The sequence below is a fragment of the Callithrix jacchus genome, chromosome 21, assembly GCF_049354715.1.
Source record: "Callithrix jacchus isolate 240 chromosome 21, calJac240_pri, whole genome shotgun sequence".
In the NCBI taxonomy this organism is placed as follows: Eukaryota; Metazoa; Chordata; class Mammalia; order Primates; family Cebidae; genus Callithrix; species Callithrix jacchus.
The window spans coordinates 49,895,267-49,922,754 of NC_133522.1; the positions used below are offsets into that span (position 1 = coordinate 49,895,267).

The window sequence follows — 27,488 nt, forward strand, 5'->3', positions numbered from 1 at the left end:
GCCCCAAGGCCGCGCTGGGAGAGCGCCAAGTCCCCAGCCCGCTCCGCTCGGATGATCTCCAGGACTTGGGCGAGTGAACTCAGCGACTGCTGAGGAATGAGTGATTGACTGAATGAATGCATGAATGCGAGGAGGGAGGGAAGGTGGGCGGGCTCTACCCTCCGGGCCAGCCCCAGCCCACCCCCACCTGGCCTTCCTCCCTCAGCGGTCTAGAGGCGAGGGCGCTGGCGCAGCCTGTTTGCCTAACACTGGCACTGAGGAGCCGCAGCCGGGAAACCAAGGCAGCCTGCGGCTCGGGCTCTGAGCTCGTCAGCCTTGGCAGTGGCGTCTGGCCCGGAGTCTGGGGCAGCGGGTCTGGAAAAGGCCGCGCCACGCAGCCGAGGGTTGGACCCAGGGCCCCTGCTTTCCCCACAACCCCCCAGCCCAAAACTCTCCCTCCCTGATCCCCACAAGCCAGGTGACCCAAAGAGGCCCTGATTTCGGGTGGGGCCCCTGGTTTAGGGGTCTCAGGGTAAGGTAGGGCCCAGAGGGGACGTGACCCCCTTTCTGCAGAGGCGCCCCCGGAAGGGCCTGGCTGAGGCTGCTGGACAGGGCAGCGGGGCACCCTCCTCCCGGCGCCCCAGTCTGTGGTCTGCTTAGACCCCCACCGCCTCAGGCGCGCGGAGGAGGCCAGAGGCGCCGGGAGACGGGGCCCCGGACGGTACCCTGCAGGCTGGCATTCCTTCAGCCAAGAGGTAGAGAACGACGTGGACAAAAGCGTAAAACATACGGAAACCTCTCCCCGTGGAAGGAGCCGAGAGGCCAGGCACAAAACAAGAAGGCGGAAGAGAGAGCGGCGGGGGCGGGCGAGCAGGAAGCACCGAAGCCCGGCGACTTCCCCTCCCCCGCCAGGCTGAGAGATGGGGGTTGGGGGGTTTAAAGTCCTGCACCTGGCAGAGGGCGGGTCGGGGGTCGCCAGCCCTACTGGCGGGAAGAGTTGAACTGGGCCCTCGGCGCGCAGGGCGGAGGCAGCGGCGTCCGCACCCGGGTGAGGTCGGGCGCGCAGCCCCGTCTGAGCGGGACTGTCTAGGGCGCGTCCCGTCCCTGGAGCCAGAAAACCCCTTTCAGCGCCAGCGTGGACGTGCGCTTCCCGGGACACGCTCAGGGACACCGGTTGGGACCCGCGAGGCTGGAGGGGTCGCGATGCTGGGGACCGAGGTTCCTCTCCCCAGGGCAGGTGGCTGCAGGGAGGGGACCGCGTCGTGCGGCAGGTGAGGAGGGAGCAGGTGCGCCGGGCGGGCTGCGGGCCGGGCCACCTCCTTCCGGAGGCCCTCCCTAATTGACGGGCCGGGCCCCGCGCGCCTCTGCGCCTGTGCCTGAGGTCCCGGGCTGCTTTTGCCGCCACGGTTGGAGAAGGGCTCCACCCCCGGGCTCACCTGAATCCCCTCCACCCGCGGGACTACGGGGAGGGGGACGGCCCCCGGATACCGCGAGGGGGTTGTGGGAGGATGGACTGGGTCTTGAGGGAGCAGAGCCTCCCAAATTAAGGTCTCCCAAGAGCGGGGCCACTTATCTGCGGCGGCGCAGGGAAGGTGCCCTCTCGGTGGGTCCAGACCCCGCGGACGCCCAGGGCCGCCCAGGGTCGGTGGGAGAGGGGCCGAGGGGGCAGGTCCAGGCTGTGCTTCCCGGGCAGACGCCAGAGACTCCAGCAAGCCAAGTGCTGCAGGCAGGCCCTCCGGAGAGGGGACGGCGTGGAGGGCACAGCCAGACAGGGGCCAGGAATGCAACTGGGTCAGAAGGGGACACTGAGGCAGGCCGGGGCGGCCCAGGAACCTCAGAGACAACGGTAAGCGGCGGCTGGTTCACACCCTCTCCTGCTAGCAGCAGCTGTGTGACCTCAGCAGGTCAGCAGGTCCCTTCCTCCTGGGGCCTGCATCCCCCGTCCGTGACATGTACACGAACGTGGGTAGTTGTAAGTGAACGCGCAGCACACTGGTGCATGGTTACCACACGCAGAGGGTTTCAGATGAAAAAAACAGAAAACCCCTTGGGAATTTTCCTGTAGTCAAAGGAAGGTTTTAGTTTCCCGCCACCCGTGACTGTTTCTCGGGCAGGCAGGACGCGCTTTTGTTCCAGGAGTGTGGAGAGAAGGCCCTTTGGCGGTGTCCAGGGCCGGTTGGGAGCCAAGCAGGAATTGTATTTGTGCAGCCTGGGGTTCAAGACTCTGGGTGCCAGTCATAGAAGCAGGCAGCGGCTGCCCTATGCCCCTGGCCCCAGGGCGCCCTGCTCTGCCGTTTGGAGGGTGCGAGGGTCTTCTGAGCTCGGCCACGTGCGCCTCCAGGACCCGGTCACTTTGCAGTCTAGCACAGCAACCTGCGTTTGACAGCACAGGCCTTGGTTGATGCTGGGAGCTCAACTCCTGGCCGAGAGGAAGGGGGAAGATCTTTGCTCTTAGAGGGTGCGGCGTATGTTGTTTAACGAAAAGGATTCGTTCCTTCTGAGAAATGCGTCCTCGGGTGATTCTGTGTGAACACAGAGTGCATGCACACCGACCGAGCCTGGTGGCACAGCCCACTACGCCGGGGCCGTGTGTCACGCCTGCTGCTTCTGAACCACAAGCCTGTGCAGCAGGTGACTGCACTGAATAGCGTAGGCAGCTGGGACTCACTGGTATTTGTGTATCTAAACCCGTCTAAACATAGAACAGGTGCAGTAAAAATACCGAATTGTGACCTTATGGGAGCATCGTCGCATTGCGTGTTGGCAACGTTATGTGGTGCACGGCTGTAGGTTCGTTTCCTGTCTGCTCTGGAGCTAATGACCACATGCTTCCTGGCTCAAAACAACACAAAGCCTCTCTGGGCCCTGGAGGGTAGCAGCCCGAAATCTGCCTGGTGGAGGTGCTGGGGGTGCGTCCCCCGTGCCTCTCCTAGCTCCCAATGGCCCTGGGTGTCTCGGCGCTGGTGTCTGCAGCACTCCAGCCTCTGCCTCGGTGGCCACGTGGCTCCTCTGTGTGGTCCTCTCTTCAGAGGCCCTTTGGGATGACAGGTAGAAGCCACCTGGGTGACCTAGGGAGGCCCCCACCCCAATTTAATCCAGCCAGGAAAGTCCTTCCTTTGCCATATAGCATTCACAGGACCCGAGCATCTTTTGGGGGGTCGCTGTTCAGCTGAGCATGGGATCATGAGGCCGGTCCTATGTGTAAAACTGAAATACTTAGAGGGCCGGGCACAGTGGCTCACACCTGTAATCCCAACAGTTAGGGAGGCCAAGGTGGGAGGATCACTTGAGCCCAGGATTTTGAGATGGGCCTGGGCAATAGAGCAAGACCCCATCTCTATGAAATTTAAAAAATGAGCCGGGCATGGTGGCACGTACCTGTAGTCCCAGCTACTCCAGAGGCTGAGGCTGGGGGACACTGGAGCCCAGGAGTGGCAGCCTGCAGTGAACTGTGGTTGAGCCGCTGCACTCCAGCCTGGAGACGAGCTAGACCTTACCTCAAAAAATAAAAACTTGAAATAAAATACACAGAGTGGTGTGGACAGTTCTGAGGGTTGGGGAGAAAACAAAAGAAGGAAAGTGCATTTTGAGGGGCGGAAAGCCCCTCAGTGCCCTGTGCCCCTGCTTTAAAGCAGCCCAACGGAAAGTGAGCATGAGTTGTGTTGGGCCCAGGACACCGGTTCCCTGCGTGGATGCAGCCTGGGCACAGCCCGACCTGCCCGGAGCTCTCACCACCGGCCTGGCCTGTGGGCTCCCGATGGCCTCAGCCCCCTTTGAGTGACAGCTTGAGCACAGCCTCCCCAGGGGACTCATTTGCCCTTGGATGGCCTGTTTTCTGTGGCTTCAGGAACACTGGGTCATTATGGAGCCTGCTGCACTCATCCCTGGATGTGAGACCTGTGTTGTCAGAGCCCGGGACTGTCCAAAGAGGATCCAGCCATGTTACTTCAAGACGCATGTTTTTAATCTTCAAAAGGTCCAATTTTAACCTTTCTCCCGCAAGCATTTTACGTACCTCTGATAGTCCCAGTGCAGACCCAGAGGTCCCCTGCAGGATTAATTTCATGTGCTTTGAGCCCACCTGAGGCAGAGCTTTCTGGTGGGCTTATCCTCACTCAAACTCGAACTGCAGCGGGCCAGGAATAGCCCTGCTTTCTGCAAGCAACAGCACCTGGAGTACCACAGGTGACACCCTTTGTCCGTGGACCTGGCCGTGGTCTCTGCGCCTTCTGTTCAGCAGGTCCGTCCTTTGCCCTCCAAGGCTGAGGTCCTGTACTTTCCAGGCTGTTTGGGGCAGCTATGATCAGGGTGCATGGCTTTCTCTATGAAAGCAAACGATGGCTCACGCCTGTAACCCCAGCACTTTGGGAGGCTGACACAGGTGGATCGCTTGAGGTCACAAGTTCAAGACCAGCCTGGCCAACACGGTGAAACCCCATCTCTACTAAAAATACAAAGATTAGCTGGGCGTGGTGGCGCGTGCCTGTAATCCCAGCTAGTCAGGAGGCTGAGGCAGGAGAATCGCTTGAACCTGGTAGGCAGAGGTTGCAGTGAGCCGAGATCACACCACTGCACTCTAGCCTGGGTGGCAGAGCGAGACTCTATCTAAAAACAAAAAAAGAAAAAACAAGAAAGCAAACGGCACTCTCAGTCTCTCGGGGAAGCCTCCGTCAACAAGTGTGAGTGTGTCCCATGGGACCCAGCGCAGGCACTTCGCTTCTCAGATGCCTCCCGCCCGTTTCCCGCCTCCACCCCATGCCCTGCAGGATGGCAGACTGCTGTGCCTATACTAGACGCAAACAATACCTTTATTTTAGCTTCTCAACTGAACACAGAAATGCTCTCTGAAGTGCAATGCGCCCCACAACATGTGGTCCGTGCACAGCGGCGCAGGCCTCGCCCTGTCCCTGAACCAGGGTGATGGGGGAGAGACCCTGGATGTCCAGAACCCAGCGGGTGGGCCTGCAGTGACAGGAGGGAGCCAGGGACGAGCAAATGGACCCAGCGGAAGAGGAGAGGAAGACGGCGTCAGGAGAGCTGGGCTTGTTCTAGGAAGTCTTTTTTACTTTTCACAGCATAGTGACTCATTTATGAAGAGGAAGTGAGTTCTGTTGAAATATACTTGAAATATTCTTTTAGGGGGAGAAAGCAGTTCTTCAGCAGCTTGGTGGGCCGCTGGGCGGGGAGCTTGGAGCTCTGTCGGTTCTGAGCCAGCAGGGACAATTCTTCTTCCGAAGGCAGGGCCAAGTGCCTGCTGCTGAGGGAAGGGGAGAGGGGAGGAGAGGGGAGTTGTGAGCTGGCACAGCGCCCAGGAGACGGGGCTGGGGGCGAAGCGCTGCTGGGGGTGAGGGGAACAGCCTGTCTCTCAGTTGTCCCAGGCGCCTAAGATTCCCAGAAGTCCCCACCCCATTCTGGGAGTTTTTTGCCTGGAGGTGGAGTGAGCAGCAGGGGACCAGGTGGATGCCCGTTTCCTGCCTCCACGGGGGGGGGGGGGGGGGGGGGGGGGGGGGAGGCGGGGCGGGGGGGGGCTGATCCCTTGGGAAGCAGGCTGGGGGTGACAGGCAGGGTCCCCAAGGATTAGAGTCTTGGACTCTGAGAAATCAGTCAAACTCTGTGTGAACAGCGAGCTAGAGGACGTCACCATCCCTGAGCAACACCCCCCAAGAAGAAAGGGCAAGACTCGGTGCAATGGTTGGCCGAGTCCTCGCATTCCTGGGGAGTCTATTCCAAACCCCTGGGTTCCCACGGCTGCCTATGCTGGAAGCCCCAGCCCTGGGCACAGGAGGGGAGGTGGGGAGAGGAAGGGGTGCCCTGCCAGCCTGCTATGTGAGGGGCCCTTGGGAAGAGGGGCTTTGGAGACTTGGCACTGACACCCCCTCTCACGCTCCCAGCCACAAGGAACATTCCTCAGCTTATTTTGGGGTGAAGGCTGCAAGTGTCGGATAGTGTCCCCGCTTCCCGGCACCCTCCCTTGGGCAGTGAGGACTGTCTTTGACCATCCTGGGGGCGATGGTGGCCACCTATGCAAAATGATTTCCCCTTTCAGGACGGGGTGTGTCTCACATCACTGTGGAGACACCTGGAGCCTGGGAGGCAAACCTGTGGGAAGGAGCTGCCAGCCTCCTTCTGGGAACCTTGTGACCGCAGGACAGGGCGCAGTGCATGCAGCCCTCGGAAGAGCCCTGCAGGGCCTCGCTCAAAACGGGGGCCTGGGAAGCGGCAGCTGCCAGCCCACGGACCAACCCTGCAGGGGCTGCAGGTGTGGCCATTGGAGCGGAGGGAGGTGCCTTTGATGGAGCAGCCTTGCAACCCTGGGTCCCCCACATAACGCCCCCGGTGGGGCGCTGTCCTCTCGCTACTGTGTGGACACATGTGGCTAAGGAGCCTCCAGCCCAGACAGCCTGTAGCGCACACAGGTGTTGCTGCTGGGTCTGCCCCCACCTTCACCCCTGCTCACCCAGCCCCGCAGAGCTTGGCACGGCCCCTGCAAGGAGTGACGTGGTAGGCAGCAGGCCTAGGGTTAGGGGGAGGTTGTGGGGAGGCATGCAGGTGAGAGGGCTTCTCAGAGAAAGCATTTTGGCAAAGCTCTTCAGTTCGGCCCCACTCAAACTCAAATCCAGGGGGGCCAGGCCAGCAGGACCTGGGACACCACACCTTGGCAGGTGCCAAGCCACAGGATGATTGTGGCATGCTGGGGAGCTGGGAGAATGCCAGAACTGGAGAGGTGAGAGGAAGAAGTTTCCAGAACTCACTCAGGAAAAGAAATGACTCAGCGGAGCCAGAAGGCACTGGTTCCATGGGCATGCATGCTTCTCTGGGCACGCCAGGCAGGTGTGGGAGTGAGGGGATGGACGGACGGTTGGCTGTGGGGTGCAAGGTCTGGGCCATTCAGAAAGGCTGCCAAGGGGGGTGGGCAGCTGGGAGAGACCACGGGGGTGGCGGGAGGGTGTGTGGGGTGGGGCCATGTGTTCAAGGTGCCAAAAGGTGAGGAGGGCGGCCCAGGAGTGTGCTGTGGGGGTGCAAGCATGTGGGTGGGTGGGAGACTGATGCATGCATGCCTGTGTTTGTGAGCAGATGTGAGCATGTGTGGATGTACATGCCAGTCGTGTGTGTGCTGTGTGAGCATGTGACAGTGTGACTGAGCATATGTGTGACCATGGTGATGACTGTGTGTGAGCCGTGTGTGTGCTGTGTGTGACAGTGTGACTGAGCATGTGTGTGTAGATGTGAGCCATGACTGTGTGTGAGCCGTGAGTGTGTGTGCTGTGCGTGTGACAGTGTGACTGAGCATGTGTGTAGATGTGAGCCATGACTGTGTGTGTGAGCTGTGAGTGTGTGTGCTGTGTGAGCATGTGACAGTGTGACTGAGCATGTGTGTGACCATGGTGATGACTGTGTGTGAGCCGTGAGTGTGTGTGCTGTGTGTGACAGTGTGACTGAGCATGTGTGTGTAGATGTGAGCCATGACTCTGTGTGTGAGCCGTGTGTGTGCTGTGTGAGCGTGTGACAGTGTGACTGAGCATATGTGTGACCATGGTGATGACTGTGTGAGCCGTGTGTGTGCTGTGTGTGACAGTGTGACTGAGCATGTGTGTGTAGATGTGAGCCATGACTGTGTGTGAGCCGTGAGTGTGTGTGCTGTGCGTGTGACAGTGTGACTGAGCATGTGTGTGTAGATGTGAGCCATGACTGTGTGTGTGAGCCGTGTGTGTGCTGTGTGAGCGTGTGACAGTGTGACTGAGCATATGTGTGACCATGGTGATGACTGTGTGTGAGCCGTGTGTGTGCTGTGTGTGACAGTGTGACTGAGCATGTGTGTGTAGATGTGAGCCATGACTGTGTGTGTGAGCCGTGTGTGTGCTGTGTGAGCGTGTGACAGTGTGACTGAGCATATGTGTGACCATGGTGATGACTGTGTGTGAGCCGTGTGTGTGCTGTGTGTGAGTGTGACTGAGCATGTGTGTGTAGATGTGAGCCATGACTGTGTGTGAGCCGTGAGTGTGTGTGCTGTGCGTGTGACAGTGTGACTGAGCATGTGTGTAGATGTGAGCCATGACTGTGTGTGTGAGCTGTGAGTGTGTGTGCTGTGTGAGCATGTGACAGTGTGACTGAGCATGTGTGTGACCATGGTGATGACTGTGTGTGAGCCGTGAGTGTGTGTGCTGTGTGTGACAGTGTGACTGAGCATGTGTGTGTAGATGTGAGCCATGACTGTGTGTGTGAGCCGTGTGTGTGCTGTGTGAGCGTGTGACAGTGTGACTGAGCATATGTGTGACCATGGTGATGACTGTGTGAGCCGTGTGTGTGCTGTGTGTGACAGTGTGACTGAGCATGTGTGTGTAGATGTGAGCCATGACTGTGTGTGAGCCGTGAGTGTGTGTGCTGTGCATGTGACAGTGTGACTGAGCATGTGTGTGTAGATGTGAGCCATGACTGTGTGTGTGAGCTGTGAGTGTGTGTGCTGTGTGAGCATGTGACAGTGTGACTGAGCATGTGTGTGACCATGGTGATGACTGTGTGTGAGCCGTGAGTGTGTGTGCTGTGTGTGACAGTGTGACTGAGCATGTGTGTGTAGATGTGAGCCATGACTGTGTGTGTGAGCCGTGTGTGTGCTGTGTGAGCGTGTGACAGTGTGACTGAGCATATGTGTGACCATGGTGATGACTGTGTGTGAGCCGTGTGTGTGCTGTGTGTGACAGTGTGACTGAGCATGTGTGTGTAGATGTGAGCCATGACTGTGTGTGAGCCGTGAGTGTGTGTGCTGTGCGTGTGACAGTGTGACTGAGCATGTGTGTGTAGATGTGAGCCATGACTGTGTGTGTGAGCTGTGAGTGTGTGTGCTGTGTGAGCATGTGACAGTGTGACTGAGCATGTGTGTGACCATGGTGATGACTGTGTGTGAGCCGTGAGTGTGTGTGCTGTGTGAGCGTGTGACAGTGTGACTGAGCATATGTGTGACCATGGTGATGACTGTGTGAGCCGTGTGTGTGCTGTGTGTGACAGTGTGACTGAGCATGTGTGTAGATGTGAGCCATGACTGTGTGTGAGCCGTGAGTGTGTGTGCTGTGCGTGTGACAGTGTGACTGAGCATGTGTGTGTAGATGTGAGCCATGACTGTGTGTGTGAGCTGTGAGTGTGTGTGCTGTGTGAGCATGTGACAGTGTGACTGAGCATGTGTGTGACCATGGTGATGACTGTGTGTGAGCCGTGAGTGTGTGTGCTGTGTGTGACAGTGTGACTGAGCATGTGTGTGTAGATGTGAGCCATGACTGTGTGTGTGAGCTGTGAGTGTGTGTGCTGTGTGAGCATGTGACAGTGTGACAGCATATGTGTGACCATGGTGATGACTGTGTGAGCCGTGAGTGTGTGTGCTGTGTGTGACAGTGTGACTGAGCATGTGTGTAGATATGAGCCATGACTGTGTGTGTGAGCCGTGTGTGTGCTGTGTGAGCGTGTGACAGTGTGAGCATGTGTGACCATCGTGATGACTGTGTGTGAGCCGAGTGTGCTGTGTGAGCGTGTGAGTGTGACTGAGCATGTGTGTAGATATGAGCCATGACTGTGTGTGAGCTGTGAGTGTGTGTGCTGTGTGAGCATGTGACAGTGTGACTGAGCATGTGTGTGACCATGGTGATGACTGTGTGTGAGCCGTGAGTGTGTGTGCTGTGTGAGCGTGTGACAGTGTGACTGAGCATATGTGTGACCATGGTGATGACTGTGTGAGCCGTGTGTGTGCTGTGTGTGACAGTGTGACTGAGCATGTGTGTAGATGTGAGCCATGACTGTGTGTGAGCCGTGAGTGTGTGTGCTGTGCGTGTGACAGTGTGACTGAGCATGTGTGTGTAGATGTGAGCCATGACTGTGTGTGTGAGCTGTGAGTGTGTGTGCTGTGTGAGCATGTGACAGTGTGACTGAGCATGTGTGTGACCATGGTGATGACTGTGTGTGAGCCGTGAGTGTGTGTGCTGTGTGTGACAGTGTGACTGAGCATGTGTGTGTAGATGTGAGCCATGACTGTGTGTGTGAGCTGTGAGTGTGTGTGCTGTGTGAGCATGTGACAGTGTGACAGCATATGTGTGACCATGGTGATGACTGTGTGAGCCGTGAGTGTGTGTGCTGTGTGTGACAGTGTGACTGAGCATGTGTGTAGATATGAGCCATGACTGTGTGTGTGAGCCGTGTGTGTGCTGTGTGAGCGTGTGACAGTGTGAGCATGTGTGACCATCGTGATGACTGTGTGTGAGCCGAGTGTGCTGTGTGAGCGTGTGAGTGTGACTGAGCATGTGTGTAGATATGAGCCATGACTGTGTGTGAGCTGTGAGTGTGTGTGCTGTGTGAGCATGTGACAGTGTGACTGAGCATGTGTGTGTAGATATGAGCCATGACTGTGTGTGTGAGCCGTGAGTGTGTGTGCTGTGTGAGCATGTGACAGTGTGACTGAACATGTGTGTGACCATGGTGATTGTGTGTGAGCCGTGAGTGTGTGTGCTGTGTGAGCGTGTGACAGTGTGACTGAGCATGTGTGTGTAGATGTGAGCCATGACTGTGTGTGTGAGCTGTGAGTGTGTGTGCTGTGTGAGCGTGTGACAGTGTAACTGAGCATATGTGTGACCATGGTGATGACTGTGTGAGCCGTGAGTGTGTGTGCTGTGTGTGACAGTGTGACTGAGCATGTGTGTGTAGATATGAGCCATGACTGTGTGTGTGAGCCGTGTGTGTGCTGTGTGAGCGTGTGACAGTGTGAGCATGTGTGACCATCGTGATGACTGTGTGTGAGCCGAGTGTGCTGTGTGAGCGTGTGACAGTGTGACTGAGCATGTGTCTGTAGATGTGAGCCATGACTGTGTGTGTGAGCTGTGAGTGTGTGTGCTGTGTGAGCATGTGACAGTGTGACTGAGCATGTGTGTGTAGATATGAGCCATGACTGTGTGTGTGAGCCGTGAGTGTGTGTGCTGTGTGAGCATGTGACACTGTGACTGAGCATGTGTGTGTAGATGTGAGCCATGACTGTGTGTGTGAGCCGTGTGTGTGCTGTGTGAGCGTGTGACAGTGTGAGCATGTGTGTGACCATCGTGATGACTGTGTGTGAGCCGAGTGTGCTGTGTGAGCATGTGACAGTGTGACTGAGCATGTGTGTGTAGATGTGAGCCATGACTGTGTGTGAGCCGTGTGTGTGCTGTGTGAGTGTGTGACAGTGTGACTGAGCATGTGTGTGTGGATGTGAGCCATGACTGTGTGTGAGCCGTGTGTGTGCTGTGTGTGACAGTGTGACTGAGCATGTGTGTGTAGATGTGAGCCATGACTGTGTGTGTGAGCCGTGTGTGTGCTGTGTGAGCGTGTGACAGTGTGAGCATGTGTGTGAACATCGTGATGACTGTGTGTGAGCCGAGTGTGCTGTGTGAGCGTGTGACAGTGTGACTGAGCATGTGTGTGTAGATGTGAGCCATGACTGTGTGTGAGCCGTGTGTGTGCTGTGTGAGTGTGTGACAGTGACTGAGCATGTGTGTGTGGATGTGAGCCATGACTGTGTGTGAGCCGTGTGTGTGCTGTGTGTGTGACTGTGACTGAGCATGTGTGTGTAGATGTGAGCCATGACTGTGTGTGTGAGCCGTGTGTGTGCTGTGTGAGCGTGTGACAGTGTGAGCATGTGTGTGACCATCGTGATGACTGTGTGTGAGCCGAGTGTGCTGTGTGAGCGTGTGACAGTGTGACTGAGCATGTGTGTGTAGATGTGAGCCATGACTGTGTGTGAGCCGTGTGTGTGCTGTGTGAGTGTGTGACAGTGTGACTGAGCATGTGTGTGTGGATGTGAGCCATGACTATGTGTGAGCCGTGTGTGTGCTGTGTGAGTGTGACAGTGTGACTGAGCATGTGTGTAGATGTGAGCCATGACTGTGTGTGAGCCGTGTGTGTGTGCTGTGTGAGTGTGTGACAGTGTGACTGAGCATGTGTGTGTGGATGTGAGCCATGACTGTGTGTGTGAGCCGTGAGTGTGTGTGCTGTGTGAGCGTGTGACAGTGTGACTGAGCGTGTGTGTAGATGTGAGCCATGACTGTGTGTGAGCCATGTGTGTGTGCTGTGTGAGTGTGTGACAGTGTGACTGAGCATGTGTGTGTGGATGTGAGCCATGACTGTGTGTGTGAGCCGTGAGTGTGTGTGCTGTGTGAGCGTGTGACAGTGTGACTGAGCATGTGTGTGTGGATGTGAGCCATGACTGTGTGTGAGCCGTGTGTGTGTGCTGCGTGAGTGTGTGACAGTGTGACTGAGCATGTGTGTGTGTGTGGATGTGAACCATGACTGTGTGAGCCGTGAGTGTGTGCTGCGTGAGTGTGTGACAGTGTGACTGAGCATGTGTGTAGATGTGAGCCATGACTGTGTGTGAGCCGTGTGTGTACTGTGTGAGTGTGTGACAGTGTGACTGAGCATGTGTGTGACCATGGTGATGACTGTGTGTGAGCTGTGTGTGTGTGCTGCGTGAGTGTGTGACAGTGTGACTGAGCATGTGTGTGGATGTGACTGTGATGAATGTGTGTGTGAGCCATGAGTGTGTGTGCTGTGTGAGTGTGACAGTGTGAGCATGTGTGTGTATGAGCCATGAGTGTGTGTGCTGTCAACGTGTGACTGTGACTGAGCATGTGTGTGTGTGGATGTGTGACCGTGGGGATGACTGTGTGTGAGCTGTGAGTGTGTGTTGTGTGAGTGTGACAGTGTGACTGAGCATGTGTGTGTGGATGTGAGCCATGAGTGTGTGTGCTGTGTGAGTGTGACAGTGTGGCTGAGCATGTGTGTGTGGATGTGTGACCGTGGGGATGACTGTGTGAGCCGTGTGTGTGTTGTGAGCATGTGACAGTGTGACTGAGCATGTGTGTGACCATGGTGATGACTGTGTGTGTGAGCCATGTGTGTGCTGTGTGAGCGTGTGACAGTGTGACTGAGCATGTGTGTGGATGTGTGACTGTTGGGATGACTGTGTGTATGTGAGCCATGCGTGTGTGTGCTGTGTGTGTGACAGTGTGACTGAGCATGTGTGTGGATGTGTGACCGTGGGGATGACTGCGTGAGCCGTGTGTGTGTTGTGAGTGTGTGACAGTGTGACTGAGCATGTGTGTGACCATGGTGATGACTGTGTGTGTGAGCCGTGAGTGTGTGTGCTGTGTGAGTGTGTGACAGTGTGACTGATCATGTGTGTGTGGATGTGTGTGACCGTCGGGATGACTGTGTGTGTGGGGGAATGACTGCATGAGCACACAGGTGTGTGGATGAGCCTGTGAGTTGTGTGAGTGTGGCTGAGTGTGAGCACACATGAGAAGCCTGTGGATGTGCGAGGGAGGTGGGGAGGCAACATGGAGGGAAAGCCTGGAGGCTGCAGCTGAGCCAGGGCCAGGCCATTAAGGCACATGAGGGTTTCCAGGGGCTGGATCCCGAGAAGCTAAGAGCCAGCACTGGAGAAAGTCCCCAAGAGGAAAGGGGCATCCTTGGGCTTCAGTGCCTCCAGGGTCCCAGGGTTGAGCCTAGTTCCCACCAGGGCAGAGGTTACTGTGGGCTTGGATCTGCTAGGCAGACACTGTTTCCTTGGTGAATCCCACTTCTGGGTCCCCCTGGCCCTGAAATACCTCCTGATGGCTGGAATGTTGCTCCACACTCGGACGGCGCTCTGCAGGACTCCGCCACGGACATCCGGGATGGTGGCCTGCTCCATCTGGGGGTGGAAGGGTGGCTGTGGGTCAGGGGACCTGGACGGTGAGCGCCCCCCAACTGGGTCCTCTACGTCCCCGCCTTTTTCTTACACATCAACTCTGGAGAAAACAGCTGATGAATCATTTTAAACCCACAGAACAGACTCTGTGGCAATAAGATACCAAATTACAGGACCTCAGGCACGCCAGGCAACGGTCGAGCCGCGTGCCCCCCACCTAGAGGAGGACTCTGCCCTCACCCCCGCCGCAGCGTCTGCTTTTCCTCCAGCGGCTACACACGCACTGGCCCCCCTCCCATGAGCAAGACTCAGATGACTGCAGCTCATCCACCCGCAGGCACTGCTGAGCCGGCTGAGCCCGTTCCATGACCACAGCTCTGACTGGGCGGGAGACTGACTTCAGGAGCCTCCTCCTGATTAGGGACCCCCACCATGGACCAGCTCTCGCCGGTTTGCAGAGGCTGCGCACTCGAGCGCCTTCGTGTCCTGAGAAGACCTCTGACGTTTAGGGCCTGACTGCGACAGTCACATGTGAAGGCTCCACCCCAGCACGAACACAGGCTGCATGTGGCACCCGTTCATTTAGTATGTGTGCAGCCGGGGCCCTTTATGAATATTCGCCACCCCTCTATAACCCGCTCAGCACGGAGCCCCTGCCCTTCCAAGCGCCTCCTCCTGGCTCTGGTCCTGGCAGAGGCCATGCTTCCCAGCCTGGGGAACAAGGCCTTGCAAGCTGTCCTCCCTTTAGAGAAACAGCCTCCTGTTTTAAAAGCACAGACCTTGTGATTCTCAGTTCATGGAGTTTGGGAAACAGAGAGACTCTGTCTCCTGATAGCACCGGAGTCCAGAATGGACCCCACTTCCCTGGACCCCAGCCTCTCCATGAGATTCCCAGCACCAAAAGACCCTGGACCACTCCTGGACTCTTGACCCAGTCTGGACTCTCGACCTCACCTGTAACCTCAACCCCACCCAGACCCCAGCACATCTCCAGCCCACAGGTGCTGCCCGCTCGGTGGTCGGAGCCCTTGCTGGTTGCGGCCCCTCTGTGGAACCAAGAGCATGAGAAACGTCCCCCTCCTGAGCTTCGCGCCTGTCTCCTGTGGCCTGTCTCCTGTGGCCTGTCTCACGTGGCCGAGGTGTGGTCCCTGCCCCACCCTGGAAGTATCTGGAACACCCGGCCTGTCCGTCCCAGACGGATCTGTCTGAACAGGGTTCCTCTGATAATTGGGATTCAGACGCATGAAGAAAGGCTGTTTATATGAGTGTGTGGTGTGAGCATGTGTGCGTGTGGTGTGCCTGTGTGTGCACCTGTGAGTGTGTGTGGTGTGACGTGCACGTGTGTGTGGCAGACTGAAGGGGCGGGGCGGGAGGAGGTGAGCCCCCGAGGCCGAGTTCTTCGAGCACGGGAGAGGTGTGAGGTGGGACCACCCTCCAAGGCCGTCCTGGAAGGAGTCTGGAGTCCCAGGCATCACAGCCCCTTCCTGGGCCGCACGGCAGCTTCCTGAGTCCTTTGCCCACCTGGAAAGCGGGGACTACAGGGGGCCTGGCCCGGAGCCTGGAGTGTAGGCTGAGCTCCACCCCAACAGCCACCCCCTCACATGGGCATGGGCCAGAGGGAGGGCCGCCCGGCCCCGCACACACCTCCAGGAAGCGACACACGAGGTCTTGGTCGTCTTTGTTTAGCATCAGATGGTCCACGAACATCCAGAAGAAGGGCCGGGGGCTGCCCGAGGGCCGTGCGTACTGCAGGAGCCGGTGGAACTGGAGCAGGTACCAGGCTGCGGGGACAGGGTTGAGGGGTCTGGGAATGTTCAGGTGCATCTGGGCAGGGGCCTGAGGAGCCTGAGGCACGAGAGCAGGGCTGGGGGCGTCTACGGATGTGCCGGCCTGGATCTGAGGGGTCCCCTGCCCCTGTGGCAGCTCCGACCCTCCAGCAGCAATAGAGGCCTGAGGGCGTGGGACTCGCTGTGCCAGAGCCACAGAGGTGCAAGGACCCCCCCCCCACAGCAAGCCTGGCGTAGGGAGGACAGGCAACCTCAGTGAGCCAGAAGCTGACGGCAGAGCACCTGCCCTGGCGCAAATACCGCCTTCTGGAGGGAGCTCCAAAGACACGTGAGCTGCAGAGATGTGCACAGGCTGGGGGCTGCACGGGGCCAGCGGGGAGGCTTGGGGGCAGTGGGGAGCCTGTGGTGACGGGGTCCCTCACTCTCCTGCTTGTGATGAGGGTGCATGGGTGTATAGCTAGGTCAGAACTCATGGAGTTTGTGTGCAGCTTACTGTCAGTGATGCCTCAATAAAGCTGTTTCTTAAAAAATGCAGACACTTTGCAGTTTCTGCCCTGGCATGTGGCGGAGGTTGGCGGGGGAGGAGAGGAAACGGCTGGGAGCAGGCTGCCCGGGGAGCTGGAGCTGACCACAGGCCGTTTCTGAAGCATCATCACTCACCGGGAGGATGGTCACAGGCGTGGCCGGGGGCAGGTGTGGCGCCATACAGGAGGTCGAACGGGCCCCACTCTTCCACCTGCAGGAGAGAGGGCGTGGGTGTGGGCACTGAGGCAGCAGGTGTCCCCAGAGCAGATCCCGCTCAGCTGGCAGGACCTGCAGGCCGGGGCAAGCCATGGAGTGGAGTCCACGAGGGCAGAGCCACCTGCAGCCGCCACCAGCATCAGGGGCTGCCTGCCTGGAGCCGGGAGAAGACTGTGCTGCGAGTTTGGGGACTGAATTCTGCCCAAATTCCTTTCTACGGAGCGTGGGGGATCACTCCTTACACACCACAAACGCTTGTTAAATGGGTGTTTTTGATCCGGTGTACGGTGGCTCTGCCATGGCATCACCCGACAGACAGCAACCTCCGTATTTCAACTCAAGCATTCCTTTCTACTGACTCCAGGTGTTTAGGCAAAGCTTAACTCTTTCAACCAACTGCCAACTGAAGAGTCAGTCCCTAAACCCACCTATAACCTGTAGGCCCTGCTCCAGGATATCCTACCTTTTGGGGCTAAACCAAAGTGTACCTTCTATGTATTGATGATTTATCGATTTATTGATTTTTTTGAGAGGGGGTCTCACTTTGTCACCCAGGCTGTGCTGCAATGGTGAGATCTCGGCTCACTGCAGTCTCCACCCACCGTGTTGAAGTAATCCTCCTGCCTCAGCTTCTGGAGTGGCTGGGACCAAGTGAGCACCGCCACACCAGCCAATGTTTTTGTATTTTTGGTAGAGATGAGGTTTCACTATGTTGCCCAGGCTGGTCTTGAACGCCTGAGCAAAGTATGGGGATTACGGGCGTGAGCCACCGCGCCAGACCCGCGTACTGATTTCTGATTCTATCTGCGATTTCCGTCTCTCTGAAATGTATGAAGCCGAATTGTAACTGACTGTTTCCCGGACCATGGTTCAGGATAAACCCGTTTAAACACTTTGGCAGAATTTGGTTTTTCTGTCTGTCATCACATTGCCCTTGGAGAACCGGTCCTGGGAGCCCCAACACCTCAGACCACCCGAGGAGGTAAGTGACTCTGTCGTGTGAACACAGCAGGCAGTGTCCGCTCTCAGCGGGACAGCCTTCCCTGCTGGACGGAAACAGCCCCTGCAGAGCACCCATGGCTGAGCTGGAAGACAAATCACAGCCACCCCACAGTCCTGCCCCAACACAGACAAAACCAGGGTGCCCTTCAGCCATGAAAGTGACCAAGTGGGGGCTGTGGGCAGCGCTGGCTTCATAAACAGTGACGGCCCTCACCCTGTCTTTCTTCTTCAGAAAACATCAATGGCTGGGCGCGGTGGCTCATGCTTGTAATCCCAGCACTTTGGGAGGCCAAGGCAGGTGGATCACCTGAGGTCAGGAGTTCAAGACCAGCCTGGCCGATATAGTGAAACCCTGTCTCTCCTAAAAATACAAAAAATTAGCTGGGCGTGGTGTGCCTGTAATCCCAGCTACTTGGGAAGACTGAGGCAGGAGAATTGCTTGAACCCAGGAGGTGGAGGTTGTGGCGGGCTGAGATTGTGCCACTGCACTCAAGCTTGGGCAACAGAGAGAGACTCCATCTCCTGACAGCACCCCCAGCCTCCTCATGGTGCCTCTGGTGCCTCCTCCCGCTGTGTAGCCAGAGGAGAAACCTGTTAACAGCGTGTGCAACGTGCAGGTCTCCGAGTGACAGTTTTGCTGTGAAGAAAAGGCACACAGGGTGTGGACAGTGGAGCTGATGGGGGCTGCTGGTGCCAGGCTGGCACCCCCAAAGACCTGCACACAGGTGGGTGCACGGGTTTCCCTAACAGCATTGTGGGAAGGCGCCAGGGCAGCTAGGGCTCCGGCCCACAGAGGGAACCCACGGCTGGAGCTGCTTCGTCTTCCAGGGGCAGGAAGACACCTTCAAACAGCGACCAGTTGTCCAGGTCAAGGCTCGGCCTCCTCATCTTAGAGGGTGGAGTGGGGTCCAGCCCCTCCTTGCTGGACGGTGCCCCATCACAGGCAGTGGAAACTGGCCCCTTGGCTTTCAAGGTGTTGGACAAGATGCTTACCCAGCTGCCCTGCTCTGGCTCTGCTGCTCAGCCCTGTGCTGCTGTCGGGGAGCTGACCGCTGCCAGACCCCAGACCCGCACCGGGCTGCCGAGAGGTCCGGGGTTTCAGGGCGTCCCCCAGCGCTGCTGCCGCCTCCTTGCCCACCTCATCCTTGGAATCTCCTGAGGGGTCCCGCACCCCTGCTCGCACGGCGGGCCTGGAGGGCGCAGGGATACTCACGTCCTTCCTCACTACGTCTCTGACATCATCCAAGTGCTTCAGTCGCCCCTGGTCAGAACCGCTTCCCAGAAAGCCCAGACTCGTCAGCTCTGGATGGGGAGACCAGAAGGCCCAGTAGGTGAGCGTGGATTGTGCCACTACAGGGACTTGAAGGGCTGGTGGCTGATCAGAGGACCTTCTTACCATTAAGGAGACAATTTTTTTTTGAGATGGAGTTTTACTGTTGTTGCCCAGGCTGGAGTGCAGTGGCACAATCTTGGCTCACCGCAACCTCCGCCTCCTGGGTTCAAGCAATTCTCCTGCCTCAGCCTCCCAAGTAGCTGGGACTACAGGTATGTGCCACCACGCCTGGCTGTTTTTTTGTGTTTATTTATAGAGACGGGTTTTCAACGTGTTGTTCAGGCTGGTCTCCAACTGCTGATCTCAGATTGATCCACCTGCCTCAGCCTCCCAACGTGTTGGGATTACAGGCGTGAGCCACCGAGCCCGGCCCCACTTTATGTTTTCAGTGATGTGGCAGGAGGATTTAGGATGGAGGTTTTGTCTCATAATAAGCTAAACAAGCAGACATCACCAAGTATTGATTTAAGAATGTCAAGAACTGAGGCCGGGCGCAGTGGCTCACGCCTGTAGTCCCAGCACTTTGGGAGACAGAGGTGGGTGGATCACCTAAGGTCAGGAGTTCGAGGCCAGCCTGGCCAACATGGTGAAACCCTGTCTCTACTAAAAATACAAAAATTAGCCAGGCGTGGTGGTGCACACCTGTAGCCCCAGCTTCTCTAGCTGAGGCAGAAGAATCATCACTTGAACCGGGGAGGTGGAGGTTGCAGTGAGCTGAGATTGCGCCACCACTGCACTCCAGCCTGGTAACAGAGTGAGACTCCTCCCCCTCCCCCAAAAAGGTCAAGCACTGTGTTAGAGCACCAGGCATTTTTGGGATGCATGTCATCGCCGGTTAGGAATCCAGAGCAGTGGAGTCCTCTCCACTGTGCAGCTGGTGTGAGCTGCAGAGCCCTGGAACCACCTTGGAGGAAGCCCGGGCTTCCTCAGCCCCGCCTGGGCAGCAAGACCTGGGGCAGGCTATGGGGGCTGTGGGATCAGGCTCCCGGTCAGCTGCACGGGGCAGATACGCACCCCTGAGTGAGGCTGCTCTGAGACACTGTGGCATTAGCAGATGTCCCAGGGGGACCCATCCCTAACAGAGGTGGCCAGAGGCAAGGGAGTGTGTTCAGGGATTCTGCCTCGCCTGCAGGGCCAGAAAGACGAGTGGGATTTCCAAAGGCCTCAGCACAGGCCCAGGGTGGAGGACACCAGCAGGCAGCCAGCCTGGGGACAGAGGTTTGGGTGGAGGAGGGTATGGGGACCCGGGGGTGGGTGGTCCAAGAGGCAGTCAGGTGTGTGGAGACATCTTCCCATGTGTCTTCGGAACGCCACTGACTCACCTTTCTTGATGTCCCCAAAAAGGGCCAGCACCCGCATGGGCTGTCTCCTCCACACAGGCAGGGTTTCGAACATCTCAAGCGGACTCTTCTATTTATTCAAACATCAAAACAGGACGCTGCGCCGCTATTCGGTTACAGAGCCCTTGAGTTACAATGAAAATGCTTCCCTGGACAACGCTCACCCAAGAGTCATCAGGTTGAAGCCTGACCGGGCCTGTCCTGACCCCCGTTACCCCTGTGAAGCACCCACCCCCACCCCAGCCTCGACCTCCCTCTCTGACCCCCAGCCGTCTCCAGCCAAGGAACAGTAGGTGTGGAAGGGTTTACTGATTTTTTTTTTTTTTTTGAGATGGAGTCTCGCTCTGTAGCCCAGGCTGGAGTTCAGTGGCGCCATCTCGGCTCACTAGAAACTCTGCCTCCTCGGTCCCAGTTCAAGCAATTCTCCTACCTCAGCCTCCCAAGTAGCTGGGATTACAGGCAAGAGCCACCATGCCCAGCTAATTTTTGTATTTTTTAGTAGAGACGGGGTTTCACCATGTTGGGCAGACTGGTCTTGAACTACTGACCTCATGATCTGCCCGCCTCGGCCTCCCAAAGTGCTGGGATTACAGGTGTGAGCCACTGCACCCAGCTGATTTTTTTTAAAACAGATAATTGCTGTCACCCAGGCTGGAGTGCAGTAGTGTGATCTCGGCTCACCACAGCCTCCACTCCCTCCCTCAGCCTTCGTCATGGTGGGATCATAGGCGTGTACCACCACGCCCAGCTAACTTTTGTATTTTTAGTAGAGAGTGTTTCACTATGTTGGCCAGACTGGTCTTGGTCACCTAGGCAGCTTCAAGAGAGCCTGGAGAAGAGATCGCTGAGGTCAGAGCCGCCCAGGGAGAGGTGAGCCTTGGGGGTAGGTGGGGCCCTGCAGTTGCCCCACCCCTGTCAACCAGCCGGTCCAGGCGGGCAGCTGGCTCTGACCTCACCTGCTCTGTTAAAGGGCCAGCCCCCCTACCCCCAGGGCCCAAAACTCCGGAGGCCTAGGCTTTCAGAGCTCTGGGTTCTATTCCTACAAAAATACCACCCCGGCTTCTTCTCCGAGAAAACACTGAATGTCGGATGACGCTGGTGCTCTGTGGTGGGGGGCCTGGAGACCCCAGAGGCCCTGGGACGGGAACCGTGGAGGTTTCAGCAGTGGCATCGGAGCTGGGGTCGTGGCTGTGGACGGGGCCGGGAGTGAGGCCATGGAGCTTGAGGAGGGAAGGCTGAGGGTAAGGAGTGAATGCCTGTCACCAAGCTGGGTTGCCTGGTCAAGGACATGAAGATCAGGTCCCCAGAGGAGACCTACCTCTTCTCCCTGCTCATCAAAGAATCTGAGATCACTGACTTTTCCCTGGGGGCCTCTCTCAAGGACACAGTTTTGAAGACACTGTGTCTCAAAGGTTGTCTTTGAGAGAGGTGCAGAAGCAGACCCGAGCCGGCCAGGGCACCAGGTTCAAGGTGTTTGTTGCCATCGGGACTGCAGAATGGCCACGTCCATCTGGGTGTTAAGTGTTCCAAGGAGGCGGTCACGTCTGTGGGGCCATCACCCTGGCCAAGCTCTCCATTGGCTCCGTGCAGAGGCTACTGGGGGATGGGATCGGCAAGCCCCACACCGTCCCTTGCAAGGTGACAGGCCACTGCGGATCTGTGCTGGTGCACCTCGTGCCCGCTTCCGGGGGTACTGGCATCGTCTCGGTGCCTGTGCCCAAGAAGCTGCTTATGTTGGCTGGTATGACTGCCACACCTCAGCCAGGGGCTGCACTGCCATCCCGGGCAACGTCCCCAAGGCCACCTTTGATGCCGTCTCTAAGACCTACAGCTGCCTGACCCCCAACCTCTGGAAGGAGACTGTATTCCCCAAGTCTCCCTATTAGGAATTCACTGACCACCTCCAGTGTGCACCAGAGTCTGCGTGCAGAGGACCCAGGCTCCAGCTGTGGCTACAACATAGTGTTTATGTACAAGAAAAATCAAGTTAATTAATCCTGAAAAAAAGTACCACCTCCTCTGACCCTTTCCTTAGAACTGGGGCAGGTTGAAACCTGCTGGGCAGGGAGAGATGACTTCGCTCAACCTTAAGAATGTGACCTGGAGGCCGGTGCAGTTTCACGCTTAGCTCAGGGGTGCCTTGCTCCCCGCTGGCTGCCTCACTGAGAGCCACACCCCTTCTAGAGGAGCTTCCTGTGGGTGGCCTGTAAATTTAAACAGACTGGCGGGGGGGGCGGTCAGGTGCAGTGGCTCATGCCTGGCATCCCAGCACTTTGGGAGACTGAGTCTGGTGGATCATGAGGTCGGGAGATCGAGACCAGCCTGGCCAACATGGTGAAACCGCGTCTCTACTAAAAGTACAAAATTAGCCGGGCGTGGTGGTGCACGCCCATAATCTCAGCTACTCAGGAGGCTGAGGCAGGAGAATCACTTGAACCTGGGAGGCTGAGGTTGTGGTGAGCTGAGACGGTGCCATTGTACTCCAGCCTGGGCAACAAGAGCAAAACTCTGTCTCAAAAAAACCAAAAAACCAAAAAGAAAACCAGACCAGGGGACTCGGCACAGTGAAAATGGTTCTCTTGCAGCCCAGGAGGCCAGAAGTCTGAAGTCACGGCCATCAGGGGAGACGAGCCTGGCCTCTCCCCCAGCTCCCGGGGCTGCTGGCACCCACGGCTGGTGGATGCCTCACTCCAGTGTCCGCCTCCATCACCACGTGGCTGTCTTCCCTGTCTCCACGTCCCAAATCTCTCACAGGGACACTAGTCGCAGCAGGAGGGCCCACCCTAAGCCTGGAATGACCTCATCTCATGAACCTCAACTAAATCAACAGGGCAAAGGCCCTATTTCCAGATAAGATGACACCCACAGGCAGGGGTTAGGACCTGGCACACCCCTCAGGGGACACGGTTCCACCCTCTCCGCCTTTGTCTGAGGCTCCTGCCTGCTCCCCTGCCCCCAGCTCCTCGGCTGGACTCCCAAGAAGGGCCCACATCTGGCCGGCATCGCTCCCGGGGACTGGACTTTGAGACGTGCCGAGGACGTGCCAGCCACCGTCTCCTGGGCCTCTCCCACCTGCTTTGAAGAAACGAAACTGCCAGACCAAAGCCATTTACTCAAAGCCACCACTGAGTGGAAGCCGCTGTCAGAGGAGCCCGGCCAGGAAAGAGTGTTCGCTGCGAAGCCTGCAGGGGTGCCGCCCAGGCGCGCCCACATTCCGCCCTGCGCGGGCTCCTTACCGACTCCTGGTCATAGAAGGCCTTGAGGTGGCTGTGCCACTTCTTCCGGCGCTGGAGCAGCCCGCTGCGGGAGAAGGGCAGGCACAGGAAGCACACCCAGTTGCTCATGGCGTGCACCTTCCCTGAGGTCCCGGGGCCGACCAGGATATCCACACACTCGAAGCAATAGCATCTAGGGTCAGACAGAAAACCACAGCGGTGGACATGACAGCCCTCCCTCGTGTGCCAAGGATGGCAGAGGTGGGCCTGAGCCTTGCTTCAGAGGGAAAAGTCGCGCTGGAGCTCACTCTGGGAAGGCCAGGTGGTGGACCGGGCAAGGGGGACACAGTCCTTCCTAGGGACGCAGAGTGACAAGAGCCGAGCCGGGTGCAGAGGACAGGGAGGTAGGCAATGACGGATTTCAAGGAACCCCCTAAGCCACCTGTCTGTCCCCAAACTCTGGAGCCTGAGGAAACAGCATAGGGACTCCCAGCAAAACCAGATGTAGGACTGCCAGCTGGGGGGAGAGAACTTGAGTTGGGGAGAGCCGTAAAAACAAGGATGGCCCAGGACAGAGGGGACGGGTCGACGATGGAGCCGGGGCTGGGGAGTAATGGCCGAGGGCTGAACATGCCCCTCGTCACCCTTGGTGGTGACTGGCAGCCCGGGTGTGGGTTTCCATCACTGCACAGTGATGAGGCAATCCCAGTACTGAAGTGAAAATCACGATTGCCAGCTGCAGACACCTGGCTCCCGCAGTGCATCAGGGCTCTCTGCCCAAGAGGCAGAAACCGGAAGCTTCCAGGGAAATCATCCTTTTGGGAGGAAAAGCCACCCACACTCCAGAATGAGTAGCTGGCAGTGGCTCCTTCACCGTTCACCCCCCCGGGCAGGGCCCTGGCCTCACCGGGTGCAATCGGGGTTTTCGCAGATGAGCAGCGTCCCCCCGGAGGAGCAGATGGAGCAGTAGGATTGGTACCCATCATCGTCGTACAGGAAGAGGGCGTCCAGGAACTTGTCCTTGAAGGAGTGAAGCAAGGCTGGCTTGTGTCCTCCCTGCTCTGAGGCCCTGAGGGAGTCACACCCAGCCTCCCTGCCTACCTTACATGGGGCGCACATCCCTCCCTCAAACAGAGGGTGCTGCGTGTGAACCTGGAAGCTTCCGCAGCAGAGGCAGATCTCTAAAGGAAACATTCAGAGTGCGGGGTGTTTTACAGTGACATCAAGTGCAGCAGAAGACTTAGGAATACATTTAGCCAAACCAGCACGAGGCTTATACCCTGAAAACTGCAAAACATGGTGGAAAGATGTTAAGGAATACAAAAGTTAGCCGGGCTGCTGGCGTGTGCCTGGAATCCCAGCTACTCAGGAGGCCGAGACAGGAGAATCGCTTGAACCCAGGAGGCGGAGGCTGCAGTGAGCTGAGATTGCACCACTGCACTCCAGCCTGGGCAACGACAGCAAAACTCCGTCTTGAAAAAAGAAAGAAAGAGAGATGTTAAGGAAGACGGGCGTGGTGCCTCAAACCTATAATCCCAGCACTTTGGGAGGCTGAGGCGAGCGGATCACCTGAGGTCAGGAGTTTGAGACCAGCCTGGCCAACATGGTGAAACCCTGTCTTTAAAAAAGAAAGAAAGAAAGATGCTAAGGAAGACGGAACAAAAGGGAAAGCTATCCCGTGTTCATGGATCAGAAGACTTAATATTGGCTGGGAGCAGTGGCTCACGTCTGTAATCCCAGCACTCTGGGAGGTTGAGGTGGGCAGATCACCTGAGTTCAGGAGTTCAAGACCAGCCTGGCCAACATGGCGAAACCCCGTTTCTACTGAAAATACAAAAACTAGCTGGGCATGTTGACGGGTGCCTGTACTTCCAGCTACTCGGGAGGCTGAGGCAGGAGAATCACTTTAACCCGGGAGACGGAGGTTGCGGTGAGCCAAGATCATGCCTCTGCTCTCCAGCCTAGGGGACAGAGTGAGACTCTGTCTCAAAAAAAAGACTTAATGTTGTTAAAAGAGCATGAGTCCCCAAATGGATTTGCAGACCCCTCTCTAAATCCCAGCTGGCTTTTTGGCAAGAGTTGACAGTCCGATCCTAAATCCATCTGGAAATTCGACGGCTCCGGAAAAGGCAACGCCATGGAGACAAAGTGGCGGAGTGGCTGCTAGAGCTAAAGAAGGGAAACAAGAGCCGGGGTTCAGAGCGACCGGGACTGGGAAACAAGAGTCAGGGGTTCAGAGCGACCGGGGCTGGGAAACAAGAGTCGGGGGTTCAGAGCGACCGGGGCTGGGAAACAAGAGTCGGGGGTCAGAGCGACCGGGGCTGGGAAACAAGAGTCGGGGGTTCAGAGCGACCGGGGCTGGGAAACAAGAGTCGGGGGTTCAGAGCGACCGGGGCTGGGAAACAAGAGTCGGGGGTCAGAGCGACCGGGGCTGGGAAACAAGAGTCGGGGGTTCAGAGCGACCGGGCCTGGGAAAGAAGAGTCGGGGGGTCAGAGCGACCGGGGCTGGGAAACAAGAGTCGGGGGTTCAGAGCGACCGGGGCTGGGAAACAAGAGTCGGGGGTCAGAGCGACCGGGGCTGGGAAACAAGAGTCGGGGGTTCAGAGCGACCGGGGCTGGGAAACAAGAGTCAGGGGTTCAGAGCGACCGGGGCTAGATAGGGATTTTCTTTTGGGGGTGATGAAAATCTTCTAAAATTAGATAGTGATGATGGTTGCTAACTCTGTAAATAACTGAAATACCTTGAACTGTATGCTTTAAATGGAGCTTCAGGGGCCTTGGGAGGGGGAGAAGGGGTACCAGTGGCACAATGGGGCCCTCTGCCTTCCTCCGGGATCTCACTGTCTCAGGCTGCAGTGCTGCCACCATCGCTCACGGAAGCTTCCGTCTCCCCAGCCCAGGAGATCCTCCCAGCTCAGCCTCTTGAGTAGCTGGGACTGCGGGTGCGAGCCACCAGGCCTGGTTAATTTTTTTTCTTTTTTTGTAGAGACAGAGTTGCCTAGGCTGATCTCGGACTCGATCCTGGGGCTCAAGTGATTCTCCCGCCTTGGCCTCCCAAAGTGCTGGGATTGTAGGTGTGAGCCTCGGTGCCGACCTCTTTCAGCTGGTCGTGGGTAAGGGTGCAGACACTCCACTCACCTTCTATGTCCCGCCGGTTAGCCTTGACTTCGTATGCAGTAAGCTCTGGAAAAGAAGGTAAGAAGTCCCCTTACCTTCCTCTTAAGGCCAAGAAGTGAGCATGGCTCGTTCATTGTCCGAAGTCACAGGGGCCTGAGCACCTCTCCCGCCCCTCCCCCACACCTTATCTCGGTGTGTTAAATGCCTGGCCTGGGGGAAGGCTGTGGGTGGGGAACCTCCTGCCCTTGCTGGGGGTATCTGAAAAATGCATGGACATTCCAGAGGCCTGGAACTCCAGACCTTGTCCAGGCCTGGGGGCCGCATCCTACGTGGATGGTCCGGTAAGCAGATGAGCCCTCACCTCTGCCTGTGGCCGTGGGGACGGGGCTTGACAGCTCACTGGATCCCACCAAGATCACATCCACGCTGGGCTCTGCCTCCAGGTCCAGGGCTGGGGTGGCTGCCATGGGGACGCCGCGCCGGGACACAGGACACGCAGACTTAGAAGGGAGAAAGCCATCGACACGCCCCAGCACTGGAAGCAGCTTGCTGAGCAGACCCTGCTCAGGCCACCTGCACCCCCAGTGACGCCCACCTGCCCAACCAGGGACGAGGGGCAGAAAGGCCGAGGCCACTGCCAGCCCTGAGAGGGGCTTGAGGGTCCCCTGTGTTGTGCACCCTGCCTGCCTGGCCCTATCACCACCTGGAGGACGGGTGGCTCACTTCTCCCCAGAAAGCGGAGGGCAGGGGCCTCATGAGGACGGGGGCCAAGGACCGCTGCAGCCCCCGCTTCCCTCTGGCCCAGCCTTCGACCCCTCAGGGGCACCCATCCTCCAGCCAGCAGGGACCCCTGGGGATGGGCTTGGCCAGCTGCACCCTCAAAGGCAGGACGGCCAGGGAGAGGGAGAAAGAGACTCACCGATTTCACAGGGCTGCTGCCAGGGCTCTGGGTAGAGGCGGCAGGCAGGTTCAAGGTTACAGCCATCTGGGTCTTCCAGGCGCGGGGTCCCAACGGAGGAGTAGGCCATGGAACCAGGGATGGTGCAGGGAAAGAACGATCTGGAAGGATCCGGGCCCACCAGGGACAGTGGGGACCAGAGGGCGCCTGGCTGTGGGGGTGAAGAAACTGGGCGTGTCTGCGGGGGCGGGGAAAGGCGGGGGCGGGCAGCCTTCAGGGCTGGAGTGGAGTGGGAGGGGCCCGGAGCTGGAGGGTCACTGGGGTGGGGAGCTGGGAAGTTCGCAGTGGGGAGGAAACCCTCAGGTAGAGTAGGTTAAGCA

At 57.7% G+C, this 27,488-nt stretch overlaps 1 protein-coding gene across 2 annotated transcripts; it reads right to left on the minus strand.

Moving 5' to 3' along the window:
• Positions 1–4,769: 4,769 nt before the first annotated feature.
• On the minus strand, positions 4,770–27,343 carry DNMT3L (DNA methyltransferase 3 like). 2 transcript variants are annotated; one of them, XM_078358716.1, is made up of 12 exons: positions 27,130–27,343; positions 26,572–26,710; positions 26,232–26,276; positions 24,195–24,274; positions 24,001–24,113; positions 23,115–23,286; positions 19,861–19,948; positions 18,419–18,507; positions 16,123–16,198; positions 15,320–15,456; positions 13,593–13,678; positions 4,770–5,233 (listed from the first exon to the last, which is right to left on the minus strand). In XM_078358716.1, exons 1-12 carry the CDS (start codon positions 27,193–27,195, stop codon positions 5,068–5,070), a joined length of 1,257 nt encoding a protein of 418 aa, XP_078214842.1. In that variant the 5' UTR covers positions 27,196–27,343; the 3' UTR covers positions 4,770–5,067. The 2 variants fall into 2 exon arrangements, with proteins under 2 accessions (XP_078214842.1, XP_078214841.1); XM_078358715.1 differs by having other exon boundaries at positions 4,770–5,236.
• Between the last annotated feature and the right edge of the window lie 145 nt (positions 27,344–27,488).